The 14,093-nt window shown below is 47.3% G+C and overlaps 1 protein-coding gene across 5 annotated transcripts in view; it reads right to left on the bottom strand.

The window, feature by feature from the left end:
- The window catches only part of micall2b (mical-like 2b), a 36,586-nt gene extending 24,517 nt beyond the window's left edge, over positions 1–12,069 (bottom strand). For 3 of the 5 annotated variants that reach the window (XR_014382167.1, XR_014382168.1, XM_045710586.2), the window contains exons 1-5: positions 11,688–12,068; positions 9,336–9,384; positions 2,816–2,957; positions 942–1,129; positions 257–387 (exon numbers count right to left, since the gene is read on the bottom strand). Coding sequence is in view for 3 of the 5 variants with exons in the window: in XM_045710586.2 (XP_045566542.1) it covers positions 257–387; positions 942–1,129; positions 2,816–2,957; positions 9,336–9,384; positions 11,688–11,830 (653 nt within the window). In the remaining 2 variants the exon portion in view is untranslated. Of the gene's footprint in view, positions 1–256; positions 388–941; positions 1,130–2,815; positions 2,958–9,335; positions 9,385–11,687 lie in introns of all 5 variants that reach the window. The other 2 variants (XM_082967483.1, XM_082967487.1) reach the window with 2 other exon arrangements.
- Positions 12,070–14,093: the final 2,024 nt, after the last annotated feature.

The following is a 14,093-nucleotide window of genomic DNA, read 5'->3' as shown; positions in this document are numbered from 1 at the left end:
TATACTAACACATGGTACAGCTCCATAGAGTTAACCCTTTCAATAGGTGACTGGTATAATAACACATGGTACAGCTCCATAGAGTTAACCCTTTCAATAGGTGACTGGTATAATAACACATGGTACAGCTCCATAGAGTTAACCCTTTCAATAGGTGACTGGTATACTAACACATGGTACAGCTCCATAGAGTTAACCCTTTCAATAGGTGACTGGTATACTAACACATGGTTGAGTCATTAAGGTGAAGTCTTACCTGGCACAGCTCCTGTGATACAGCCTCCCATCCACTAGGTGTCTCTGGACCAGATGAACGTGTTTATTACACACGGAACACTTACTGCTCAGAGTCCCCGTCTTATTGGAGCGCTCCGACAACACATCCTTCTGGGGGGGGGGGGACAGATTAGCCTTCTGTTAGTTACAACAGACAGTATTTAACCTAGTAACCTAGGGGTTATTGGAGGGACTACAGTGGGTCCGTGAAACAATGATTATTTTTTATTTCAAATCGCTAGAAACAAGACCGAAAACAAAAAAAATTGAATTACAAACCTACACTAGAAAAGAGGAGAATCTTATTGTATTCCTCAACTCGTTATATGGAGTTAAATATCTGACATAGGCTTTGACAAAGCACCTGTTCATTGCCTACCAGTCTCAACGACACTCACTGGACTATCTGACAGACTGACAATACAATCAAATCAAAGTGTATTGGTCACGTGCACAAGGTACAGTGAAACGCTTGCTTTGCTAATAACCCTTCAACAATGCACTACAACATCAATATCCATCAACAACTAGTAATAATAATTAGCTTGTTAATAAGACCAATCAGGCTAGTTAGGACTGGGGCGGAGTGAAAACCCACAGGAGGGCATCTCTCCAGGAACAGGGTTGGCCAACCCTGGAGAAGAGTATTTAAAGGAGATCCTTACCTGTGCTGCCCTGTCTGGTCTGGTTGAGGCTTTGGGTGAGGAGGAGGGGGGAGGGCGGTTCTCAGTAGCAGATTTAGAGGGGGGAGAGGCGGGGAAGACCTTGGAAACAACTGCTTGGTTCTTTTTACCAGAAGGCCCCTCTTCTGTGGATGCCTCCGCTGGACGCTTTATCCCCGCCATGCCGCCAACTACACACACACACACACTACTTGATCACAAAGTTCATCACAGTATGTGTGTGCCCATATCGCGTGAGCAGCATGTGGGTATCGTGTGGGCAGCGTGTTGGCAGCATGTGAGCATCATGTGAGTATCGTGTGGGCAGCGTGTGAGTATCGTGTGGGCAGCATCGTGTGGGCAGCAGCGTGTGGGCAGCAGCGTGTGGGCAGCAGCGTGTGGGCAGCAGCGAGTGGGCAGCATCGAGTGGGCAGCATCGAGTGGGCAGCATCGAGTGGGCAGCATCGAGTGGGCAGCGTGTTGGCAGCTTGTGAGTATCGTGTGGGCAGCGTGTTGGCAGCTTGTGAGTATCGTGTGGGCAGCGTGTGACTATCGTGTGGGCAGCGTGTGACTATCGTGTGGGCAGCGTGTGACTATCGTGTGGGCAGCGTGTGACTATCGTGTGGGCAGCGTGTGGGCAGCGTGTGGGCAGCGTGTGGGTATCATGTGGGCAGCGTGTGGGTATCATGTGGGCAGCGTGTGGGTATCATGTGGGCAGCGTGTGGGTATCATGTGGGCAGCGTGTGGGTATCATGTGGGCAGCGTGTGGGTATCATGTGGGCAGCGTGTTGGCAGCATGTGAGTATCATGTGGGCAGCGTGTGAGTATCATGTGGGCAGCGTGTGGGCAGCATCGTGTGGGCAGCGTCGTGTGGGCAGCGTCGTGTGGGCAGCGTCGTGTGGGCAGCGTCGTGTGGGCAGCGTCGTGTGGGCAGCGTCGTGTGGGCAGCGTCGTGTGGGCAGCGTCGTGTGGGCAGCGTCGTGTGGGCAGCGTCGTGTGGGCAGCGTCGTGTGGGCAGCGTGTTGGCAGCTTGTGAGTATCGTGTGGGCAGCGTGTTGGCAGCTTGTGAGTATCGTGTGGGCAGCGTGTGGGCAGCGTGTGACTATCGTGTGGGCAGCGTGTGACTATCGTGTGGGCAGCGTGTGACTATCGTATGGGCAGCGTGTGACTATCGTGTGGGCAGCGTGTGACTATCGTGTGGGCAGCGTGTGACTATCGTGTGGGCAGCGTGTGGGCAGCGTGTGGGCAGCGTGTGGGTATCATGTGGGCATCATGTGGGTATCATGTGGGCATCATGTGGGCATCATGTGGGCAGCGTGTGGGTATCATGTGGGCAGCGTGTGGGTATCATGTGGGCAGCGTGTGGGTATCATGTGGGCAGCGTGTTGGCAGCATGTGAGTATCATGTGGGCAGCGTGTTGGCAGCATGTGAGTATCATGTGGGCAGCGTGTTGGCAGCATGTGAGGTGGGCAGCATGTGGGCAGCGTGTGGGCAGCGTGTGGGCAGCGTGTGGGCAGCGTGTGGGCAGCGTGTGGGCAGCGTGTGGGCAGCGTGTGGGTACCGTGTGGGTACCGTGTGGGCAGCGTGTGGGTATCATGTGGGCAGTGTGTGGGTATCACGTGGGCAGCATGTGGGCAGCATATGAGTATCATGTGGGCAGCATATTGGCAGCGTGTGAGTATCATGTGGGAAGCGTGTTGGCAGCATGTGAGTATCGTGTGGGCAGCGTGTGGGCGGCGTGTGGGCGGCGTGTGGGCGGCGTGTGGGCAGCGTGTGGGCAGCGTGTGGGCAGCGTGTGGGCAGCGTGTGGGCAGCGTGTCATATGTATGCTTGCACATGTTTACTCAATATGTATGTGTGTATGTGTACTACTCACTAGGTGATTTGCCATGGAAGTAGTTGTAGTATTGTGAGACATATGTCAGAATACTGAGTCTGTCTGGTATCTTCAGGGCCACCATGTCCTCAGCATCTAACAGAGCTGGGATCCCCAACTCATCCTCCGCTACCCGGAACGCCTGGGAACACACAGATGTATAGAAGGCTGGAACACACAGATGTATAGAAGGCTGGAACACACAGATGTATAGAAGGCTGGAACACACAGATGTATAGAAGGCTGGAACACACAGATGTATACACACAGATATATACACACAGATATATAGAAGGCTGGAACACACAGATATATAGAAGGCTGGAACACACAGATATATAGAAGGCTGGAACACACAGATATATAGAAGGCTGGAACACACAGATATATAGAAGGCTGGAACACACAGATATATAGAAGGCTGTACACCTGGGAACAAAGAGATATCAAGAAGGTTGGAATGCCTGGGAGCACAGAACAAGAAGGCACGACAACGTCTCTTCCCCCTCAGCAGGCTGAAAAGATTTGGCAGGGGTCCTCAGATCCTCAAAAAGTTCTACAGCTGCACCGCTGAGAGCATCTTGCCGCGCTGCCAACTGCTTGGCATCCGTCCACAAGGCACTACAGAGGGTAGTGTGTACGGCCCAGTACATCACTGGGGCCGAGCTTCCTGCCATCCAGGACCTCTATACCAGGCGGTGTCAGAGGAAGGCCGTAAAAATTGTCAGACTAAAGCCTCCCAAGTCATAGACTGTTCTCATTCTATGCTACCGCACGGCAAGCGGTACCGATGTACCAAGTCTGGAACCAACAGGACCCTGACCAGCTTCTACCCCCAAGCCATAAGACTGCTAAATAGTTAACCAGACTATCTACATAGGATCTCCATTACCTTGTACCCCTGCACATTGACTCAGTACTGGTACCCTGTCTATATAGCCAAGTTATTACCTCGTACCCCTGCACATTGACTCAGTACTGGTACCCTGTCTATATAGCCAAGTTATTACCTCGTACCCCTGCACATTGACTCAGTACTGGTACCCTGTCTATATAGCCAAGTTATTACCTCGTACCCCTGCACATTGACTCAGTACTGTTACCCCGTCTATATAGCCAAGTTATTACCTCGTATCCCTGCACATTGACTCAGTACTGGTACCCTGTCTATATAGCCAAGTTATTACCTCGTACCCCTGCACATTGACTCAGTACTGTTACCCCGTCTATATAGCCAAGTTATTACCTCGTACCCCTGCATATTGACTCAGTACTGGTACCCCGTCTATATAGCCAAGTTATTACCTCGTACCCCTGCACATTGACTCAGTACTGGTACCCCGTCTATATAGTCAAGTTATTACCTCGTACCCCTGCACATTGACTCAGTACTGGTACCCCGTCTATATAGCCAAGTTATTACCTCGTACCCCTGCACATTGACTCAGTACTGGTACCCTGTCTATATAGCCAAGTTATTGTTACTCGGTGTGTATATAGCCAAGTTATCGTTACTCGGTGTGTGTATATAGCCAAGTTATCGTTACTCAGTGTGTGTATATAGCCAAGTTATCGTTACTCATTGTGTGTATATAGCCAAGTTATCGTTACTCATTGTGTGTATATAGCCAAGTTATCGTTACTCAGTGTGTATAGAGCCAAGTTATCGTTACTCAGTGTATATAGAGCCAAGTTATCGTTACTCATTGTGTATAGAGCCAAGTTATCGTTACTCAGTGTGTATATAGCCAAGTTATCGTTACTCATTGTGTATAGAGCCAAGTTATCGTTACTCATTGTGTATAGAGCCAAGTTATCGTTACTCGGTGTGTGTATATAGCCAAGTTATCGTTACTCGGTGTGTGTATATAGCCAAGTTATCGTTACTCGGTGTGTATATAGCCAAGTTATCGTTACTCATTGTGTATAGAGCCAAGTTATCGTTACTCATTGTGTATAGAGCCAAGTTATCGTTACTCATTGTGTATAGAGCCAAGTTATCGTTACTCATTGTGTATAGAGCCAAGTTATCGTTACTCAGTGTGTATATAGCCAAGTTATCGTTACTTATTGTGTATATAGCCAAGTTATCGTTACTCGGTGTGTGTATATAGCCAAGTTATCATTACTCGGTGTGTATATAGCCAAGTTATCGTTACTCATTGTGTGTATTTAGCCAAGTTATCGTTACTCATTGTGTATAGAGCCAAGTTATCGTTACTCAGTGTGTATAGAGCCAAGTTATCGTTACTCATTGTGTATAGAGCCAAGTTATCGTTACTCAGTGTATATATAGCCAAGTTATCGTTACTCAGTGTGTATAGAGCCAAGTTATCGTTACTCATTGTGTATAGAGCCAAGTTATCGTTACTCATTGTGTATAGAGCCAAGTTATTGTTACTCAGTGTGTATATAGCCAAGTTATCGTTACTCATTGTGTGTATTTAGCCAAGTTATCGTTACTCAGTGTATATATAGCCAAGTTATCGTTACTCAGTGTGTATAGAGCCAAGTTATCGTTACTCATTGTGTATAGAGCCAAGTTATTGTTACTCAGTGTGTATATAGCCAAGTTATCGTTACTCGTTGTGTGTTTATTGACGTGTGATTACTGTTGTACTACTTGTCTATGTTCTTTCTCTCTCCCTTGTTGGGAAGGACCAATCAGCTGTTAGTCTACACCTGTTGTTTACCAAGCATGTGACCAATAACATGTGATTTAGATATTGTTATCAAGATTGACACACTGTAGATATGGAGATCTGCTGACTCAGGGACTGGTCTATAGAGGCAGAGACTCAGAGACAAAGTATTGTTCTCATTCCAACACTCCCATTGGTCTATAGAGGAGGAGACTCAGAGACAAAGCGCTGTTCTCATTCCAACACTCCCACACCACACATGACTGAAATAACTGGTAAAGTGACTTTGTGTGTGAGAAAGAGAGATGTCTTTGTTACCATTTCTGTGTTTGAGAAATCCCTGTCCACTAATTTCTGAATTTGCAAGGCAGAATGTGGGTTAACTCCTTGTTTACAGTAGCTGCTATGTAGGTCTTAGTGTTGTAATGGACTGTGTGTGTGTGTGAATACAGCCCAAGCAACTGAAGTAGCTGGCCTGGCAGGCTGGCTGGCCTGGTTCTACAGCTGCGTTTTTACACCAGAACAAATAAAGTATGAGAAGAAAACAGACAAGACAGGATAGATAACAGCAATGATTCAGGAAAGAGAAACACACATGTAAAAACAGGACAGGATAGATCACAGCAGTGATTCAGGAAAGAGAAACAGACATGTAAAAACAGGACAGGATAGATCACAGCAGTGATTCAGGAAACCATTGCAGGACCATCAACAGTCTGGAGTTCTTGGGAATTTCTCCTGTTAGATTCCTCACTTTCAAGTCAGAAATGTTCCTGGCTTCCTGATGACTAGGAGAAAGAATGGAAAGCCCGGGGGTTTCAACAGTCAAAGTGTGTGTGTGTGTGTGTGTGTGTGTGTGTGTGTGTGTGTGTGTGTGTGTGTGTGTGTGTGTGTGTGTGTGTGTGTGCTGTCTGCAGCAGGACATGCTCCCCTCATCCACACCAGTTCCTGGAACACCAACTCCATGGAAGCAGAAGGGAAGGACAGAAGAGCTACTCCATAACAGCATTCCAAGTAGGGCCCTGTTCCCTATAAAGTCCACTACATTTGACCCAAGCCCTGTGGACCCTGGTGAAAAGTAGTGCACTATTTAGGGAATAGGGTGCCATTTGAGCTGTGACCCGTGACAACATGATTTGATAAACAACATGTCTATGTCTGAAACCGGCTGACTTATCAGTTCATCACTACAGCTATAAAAAGCTGTTTACATTACTATGATCCAACTTTCACTTCTGAAGGCAGGCCAGCCATGACACACACACACACAGTTGAAACCTCCGGGCTAACCTCTCCCTTCTCTCTCCCTGCCCTGAGGAAACCTCCAGGCTAACCTCTCCCTTCTCTCTCCATGCCCTGAGGAAACCTCCGGGCTAACCTCTCCCTGCCCTGAGGAAACCTCCGGGCTAATCTCTCCCTGCCCTGAGGAAACCTCCGGGCTAACCTCTCCCTGCCCTGAGGAAACCTCCGGGCTAACCTCTCCCTGCCCTGAGGAAACCTCCGGGCTAACCTCTCCCTGCCCTGAGGAAACCTCCGGGCTAACCTCTCCCTGCCCTGAGGAAACCTCCGGGCTAACCTCTCCCTGCCCTGAGGAAACCTCCGGGCTAACCTCTCCCTGCCCTGAGGAAACCTCCGGGCTAACCTCTCCCTGCCCTGAGGAAACCTCCGGGCTAACCTCTCCCTGCCCTGAGGAAACCTCCGGGCTAACCTCTCCCTGCCCTGAGGAAACCTCCGGGCTAACCTCTCCCTGCCCTGAGGAAACCTCCGGGCTAACCTCTCCCTGCCCTGAGGAAACCTCCGGGCTAACCTCTCCCTGCCCTGAGGAAACCTCCGGGCTAACCTCTCCCTGCCCTGAGGAAACCTCCGGGCTAACCTCTCCCTGCCCTGAGGAAACCTCCGGGCTAACCTCTCCCTTCTCTCTCCCTGCCCTGAGGAAACCTCCGGGCTAACCTCTCCCTTCTCTCTCCCTGCCCTGAGGAAACCTCCGGGCTAACCTCTCCCTGCCCCGAGGAAAACCTCCAGGCTAACTCTCCCTTCTCTCTCCCTGCCCTGAGGAATCCTCCGGGCTAACCTCTCCCTTCTCTCTCCCTGCCCTGAGGAAACCTCCGGGCTATCCTCTCCCTTCTCTCTCCCTGCCCTGAAGAAACCTCCAGGCTAACCTCTCCCTGCCCTGAGGAAACCTCCAGGCTAACCTCCCCCTGCCCTGAGGAAACCTCCAGGCTATCCTCCCCCTGCCCTGAGGAAACCTCCAGGCTAACCTCCCCCTGCCCTGAGGAAACCTCCAGGCTAACCTCCCCCTGCCCTGAGGAAACCTCCAGGCTAACCTCCCCCTGCCCTGAGGAAACCTCCAGGCTAACCTCCCCCTGCCCTGAGGAAACCTCCAGGCTAACCTCCCCCTGCCCTGAGGAAACCTCCAGGCTAACCTCCCCCTGCCCTGAGGAAACCTCCAGGCTAACCTCTCCCTGCCCTGAGGAAACCTCCAGGCTAACCTCTCCCTTCTCTCTCCCTGCCCTGAGGAAAGGGGGGAACAGGATCATTCCAAAACAAAAGTGAAAATGTATGTGTGGAATCTAACGGGAGAAATTCCCACAAATTTCCAACTGTTGGTATGGCCCTGTTATGCTTTCAGAGGACATGTAACTATGGCAACTACATTAATCATTAATAACTGGCCTGCATGACACAGAGCTGTGGGTAGTGTAGCTCTGTAGCTAACATTCCACTCCTTGTCATTGGCATAGAGAACTGGCCTCTGGTAATCTCAACGTTCAATATGCACCTGGTTTACGGCAGAGTTCCTCGTTGGTTGTTCGAAATAACACTAATATTTTCCATGAGGCTAGAATGTTACTGTAGTTCTATGTCAGAATAATTCAGAGGCTAGAATGTTACTGTTGTTCTATGTCAGAATAATTCAGAGGCTAGAATGTTACTGTAGTTCTATGTCAGAATAATTCAGAGGCTAGAATGTTACTGTAGTTCTATGTCAGAATAATTCAGAGGCTAGAATGTTACTGTAGTTCTATGTCAGAAGTATAGTGGTAGAATGTTACTATAGTTCTATGTCAGAAGTATAGTGGTAGAATGTTACTGTAGTTCTATGTCAGAAGTATAGTGGTAGAATGTTACTGTAGTTCTATGTCAGAAGTATAGTGGTAGAATGTTACTATAGTTCTATGTCAGAAGTATAGTGGTAGAGTGTTAGGCCTAGATATATCACTCTATATAATGAATTGGTGCTAAAATGGTGGTCAGTTTTCTGGAGTTTATGGTCTGGAGTGACAGTCAGCTGGCTGTATAATCTATAGTAGTCTATGGTGAAGAGTAGTGAGATTTAGCTGACTGTATAATCTATAGTAGTCTATGGTGAGACTCAGCTGGCTGTATAATCTATAGTAGTCTATGGTGTGGAGTAGTGAGACTCAGATGGCTGTATAATCTATAGTAGTCTATGGTGTGGAGTAGTGAGACTCAGTTGGCTGTATAATCTATAGTAGTCTATGGTGTGGAGTAGTGAGACTCAGATGGCTGTATAATCTATAGTAGTCTATGGTGAAGAGTAGTGAGACTCAGCTGGCTGTATAATCTATAGCAGTCTATGGCTGAAGAAATTTGTCTTGGCACCTAAAACCCTCAAACTTTTACAGATGCACAATTGAGAGCATCCTGTCAGGCTGAATCATCGCCTGGTACGGCAACTGCATAGCTCGCAACCGCAGGCCTCTCCAGAGGGTGGTGCGGTCTGCCCAATGCATCACGGGGGGACGACGACACATATAGCATCCGATGTCACAGGAAGGCCAAAACAAACCTCAAGGACATCAACCACCCGAGCCATCCCGCTATCACACGTATGTGTGTGTTTATCGGTAACTTACCAGGTGGTTGTTGTCATAGACATTCTCCTTCTTCAGGGAATCAAAGTCACTGAGGAGAAGAAGCACAGATTTGGTTGATGACATGACACATCAATAACACCACTGACACAAGCTACCTGTCATTATTCCCTGGATCTCACACCCCACTGACACAAGCTACCTGCCATTATTCCCTGGATCTCACACCCCACTGACGCAAGGTACCTGCCATTATTCCCTGGATCTCACACCCCACTGACGCAAGGTACCTGCCATTATTCCCTGGATCTCACACCCCACTGACGCAAGCTACCTGCCATTATTCCCTGGATCTCACACCCCACTGACGCAAGCTACCTGCCATTATTCCCTGGATCTCACACCCCACTGACGCAAGCTACCTGCCATTATTCCCTGGATCTCACACCCCACTGACGCAAGCTACCTGCCATTATTCCCTGGATCTCACACCCCACTGACGCAAGCTACCTGCCATTATTCCCTGGATCTCACACCCCACTGAAGCAAGCTACCTGTCATTATTCCCTGGATCTCACACCCCACTGACGCAAGCTACCTGCCATTATTCCCTGGATCTCACACCCCACTGACGCAAGCTACCTGCCATTATTCCCTGGATCTCACACCCCACTGAAGCAAGCTACCTGTCATTATTCCCTGGATCTCACACCCCACTGAAGCAAGCTACCTGTCATTATTCCCTGGATCTCACACCCCACTGAAGCAAGCTACCTGCCATTATTCCCTGGATCTCACACCCCACTGACGCAAGCTACCTGCCATTATTCCCTGGATCTCACACCCCACTGACGCAAGCTACCTGCCATTATTCCCTGGATCTCACACCCCACTGACGCAAGCTACCTGCCATTATTCCCTGGATCTCACACCCCACTGACGCAATCTACCTGCCATTATTCCCTGGATCTCACACCCCACTGACGCAAGCTACCTGCCATTATTCCCTGGATCTCACACCCCACTGACGCAATCTACCTGCCATTATTCCCTGGATCTCACACCCCACTGACGCAAGCTACCTGCCATTATTCCCTGGATCTCACACCCCACTGACGCAAGCTACCTGCCATTATTCCCTGGATCTCACACCCCACTGACGCAAGCTACCTGCCATTATTCCCTGGATCTCACACCCCACTGACGCAAGCTACCTGCCATTATTCCCTGGATCTCACACCCCACTGAAGCAAGCTACCTGCCATTATTCCCTGGATCTCACACCCCACTGAAGCAAGCTACCTGTCATTATTCCCTGGATCTCACACCCCACTGACGCAAGCTACCTGCCATTATTCCCTGGATCTCACACCCCACTGAAGCAAGCTACCTGTCATTATTCCCTGGATCTCACACCGCACTGACGCAAGCAACCTGTCATTATTCCCTGGATCTCACACCCCACTGACACAAGCTACCTGCCATTATTCCCTGGATCTCAATCTAGTCCACAGGAGGTTGGTGGCACCATAATTGGGGAGAACAGGCTCGTGGTAATGGCTGTAGTGAAATCAGTGGAGTGGTATCAAAATACGGCAAACACATTGGATGCCATTCCATTTGCTCTGACTCCTTTGCAGAATCATTCAAAAACGTCTTCACTTGACAACCACACAATCATAACGACAGCATCAATGATGTCACTCCATCTTATGACCAGTGATTCACTTTGCTATTATTAAAATGTCAAAATGCAACTCAGAGTCAGTCTCACACACCAGTTTTCCACTGATTCTATAAAAAATATATATTTGGGTCTTTAGACTGAGTTCTCCTTTGAGTGAAACATGTGGAAAAGACGCCTTGTCATTCAAACAGTAGACTTCTTAGGCTACTGATTATCTCAAATAGTCAATGTTATGTTTAGACGGTTACCCTCTCATCAACTGTTTACTGTAAACCTATAAGCTACTGTGTCTTTAAAGAAAGATTTGACAAAAGACTAGGCTTTATCACTGATATACAGATATTGTTATATTCAGAAATCGTGTCAAATTCCGTTTTTTATTTGAGGATTCGTTTACAAATCGGAAGGAAGCACAAATGTTTACTGCCACGTTGAGTTGGCAAGAGTTGTAGGGTTTTCATGTCCATGTTGTTAGGCTACTGATACTTTCAGGGAACTACCTCCAGGCAATGAAAGGAAACTAACATAATATTTATTTCGTGTTGCATACAAGGGCTACTTTGTTGCAATAAATACAGGTTACGCTGTCACCATAGGAACTAAGACAAAAATCAAGACTCATTCTGTTTAAACTGTCGAGTTTATTAACTTCCTCATAGAATTTCGCAACTCTCGAAGTAGTTCTATCGATACTGCCCTCTACTTACATGAGGTCGGGTCTGTTTCGGTGAATGAGGGCGCAGAAAGCCATCCCGTCCCTGAAAGAAGTTGTCATATTGGTGATAGTGACATCTCTGTAACCCTGAACCTGGATCTTACACCACTGTTGCAGCGCTTTCACCGCAGACATCCTAGTTCTCTCCCGAAACCCCGAACCGAGTGCAAGCGGCAAGACGCGAACCAAGTTCACGATCTGACGGCAACTAGCTGAGTTTTCACAACTTCAATAAATAGACTGACTGAAATCCGCCTTACGGGAAAAAGGTTTTGATCCAACTTCTGAAGAATGATTGGGGAAACCGCGTTAAAAAAAGAGAGAGAGAAAGTCGTCCGCGTGGTTCTGTTCAATTATTTATATAAATACACTAGATAACGCATACGGGGCGCTGTGTTGAAGCCGCCGCGCCTCCATCTTGTCACTCCCCTACCGATGGAAAACATATTCTGGAAGCTATAGAAATCCATTTATTCATGTCAACATTCGTTAACGCCATTTTTATTGTATTACTGACACCACAATGCATACTTTACACGTGAGCTAAACATAAAAAATAAATATATAAAAACATTTTCCTTCAAGTATAATTTTGGGGAGATTACTAATGCTACTGTCCCCACGCCAAAAAAAATACATGTAATTTTGTCCTTGAAACATTTAATTGAAATACTGTATATTTCCATTAATTCCTATGGATGACTGCTACTGGGGAGTACCAATATGGCCGACCGGTGGCTTCAAAGCCTCTCAATGCCCAATACATAGTATATTCAATCTAGTGTTGATATACATCCTTGATTGTTTGACAATCAAATAAAAACTGATTTGATACCTGAAAAGGTTTCTTGTCATGACGTAGAATGGGCGGAGTCAAACGGGTACTTTCCGGAAAAGGGGGTGTTTTCTGATATCGGAGTTTCTTGATATCAACTTACACCCATTGACGCTCGTCATCGGTCCGTGGCTGTTTCTTTTGAGGGATAGATAGAGAGAGAGAGGGAGAGAAAGGTGAGAGAAAAAGTATTGCTCTATTCATGAATTTACAATTACAGTAGTATTTTGTTGCAAGAACAATGCAAGTATCAGTTACAAGAGAGTCGTCTATGGGGTTCTTTTTGGTGATCAAATCAAACCGATTAAGTCAACTGATTTGACACCTGAAAAGGTTTCTGTGGCGGGGAGAGGGAGAGAGAGTAAAGAGGAGAGAGGGAGAAAGAAAGAAAGCAATGCTCTAGTCATGGATTTACAATTACAGTGATTTTGTTGCAAGAACATGGTAAATATCAGTAGTGAATTTGACAAAGGCTGTGACTTTCCTTTTGAAAGGGGATCTGTGTCTGATCTTGGCCTAGATGAAGGAGGATCTGTGTCTGATCTTGGCCTAGATGAAGGAGGCAGATGCAGTAAAACAGCTGACTCACAGTCGAGGGTGTGGCTTTATGTAACACTAAAGGGTTCTACACAGTCTACGGGGTTCGTTTGCGTAGCTCTCAACGTACTTTTGTGTGACTGCATTTTTGCAACACGAAACAAACAGAGCTCCGTAGAAAATCACTGTGGAGAGCCCTTAAAGCTACCAGGTGGTCCCTGGTCTGCTCTACCTTAACTTACCTGTCCTGCCAGGAGAATGTGTGTATGTGTGCCCAACCTGCCAAGTTACCTGATACCTTCCCACTACCATACTGAGATCCTGTTTCCAGGTAGATATGGAACTACTACAGTACTATAACCTAGATACTGATCTGAGATCCTGTTTCCAGGTAGATATGGAACTACTACAGTACTATCACCTAGATACTGATCTGAGATCCTGTTTCCAGGTAGATATGGGAGGAACTACTACAGTACTATCACCTAGATACTGATCTGAGATCCTGTTTCCAGGTAGATATGGAACTACTACAGTACTATAATCTAGATACTGATCTGAGATCCTGTTTCCAGGTAGATATGGGACTACTACAGTACTATCACCTAGATACTGATCTGAGATCCTGTTTCCAGGTAGATATGGGAGGAACTACTACAGTACTATCACCTAGATACTGATCTGAGATCCTGTTTCCAGGTAGATATGGGAGGAACTACTACAGTACTATCACCTAGATACTGATCTGAGATCCTGTTTCCAGGTAGATATGGGACTACTACAGTACTATCACCTAGATACTGATCTGAGATCCTGTTTCCAGGTAGATATGGAACTACTACAGTACTATCACCTAGATACTGATCTGAGATCCTGTTTCCAGGTAGATATGGGAGGAACTACTACAGTACTATCACCTAGATACTGATCTGAGATCCTGTTTCCAGGTAGATATGGGAGGAACTACTACAGTACTATCACCTAGATACTGATCTGAGATCCTGTTTCCAGGTAGATATGGAACTA

This window comes from Salmo salar, chromosome 02, assembly GCF_965601325.2.
Source record: "Salmo salar chromosome 02, fSalSal1, whole genome shotgun sequence".
NCBI lineage: Eukaryota > Metazoa > Chordata > Actinopteri > Salmoniformes > Salmonidae > Salmo > Salmo salar.
The sequence above is the reverse complement of the archived record's forward strand: the minus strand, read 5'-3'. Positions and strand labels throughout refer to the sequence as shown.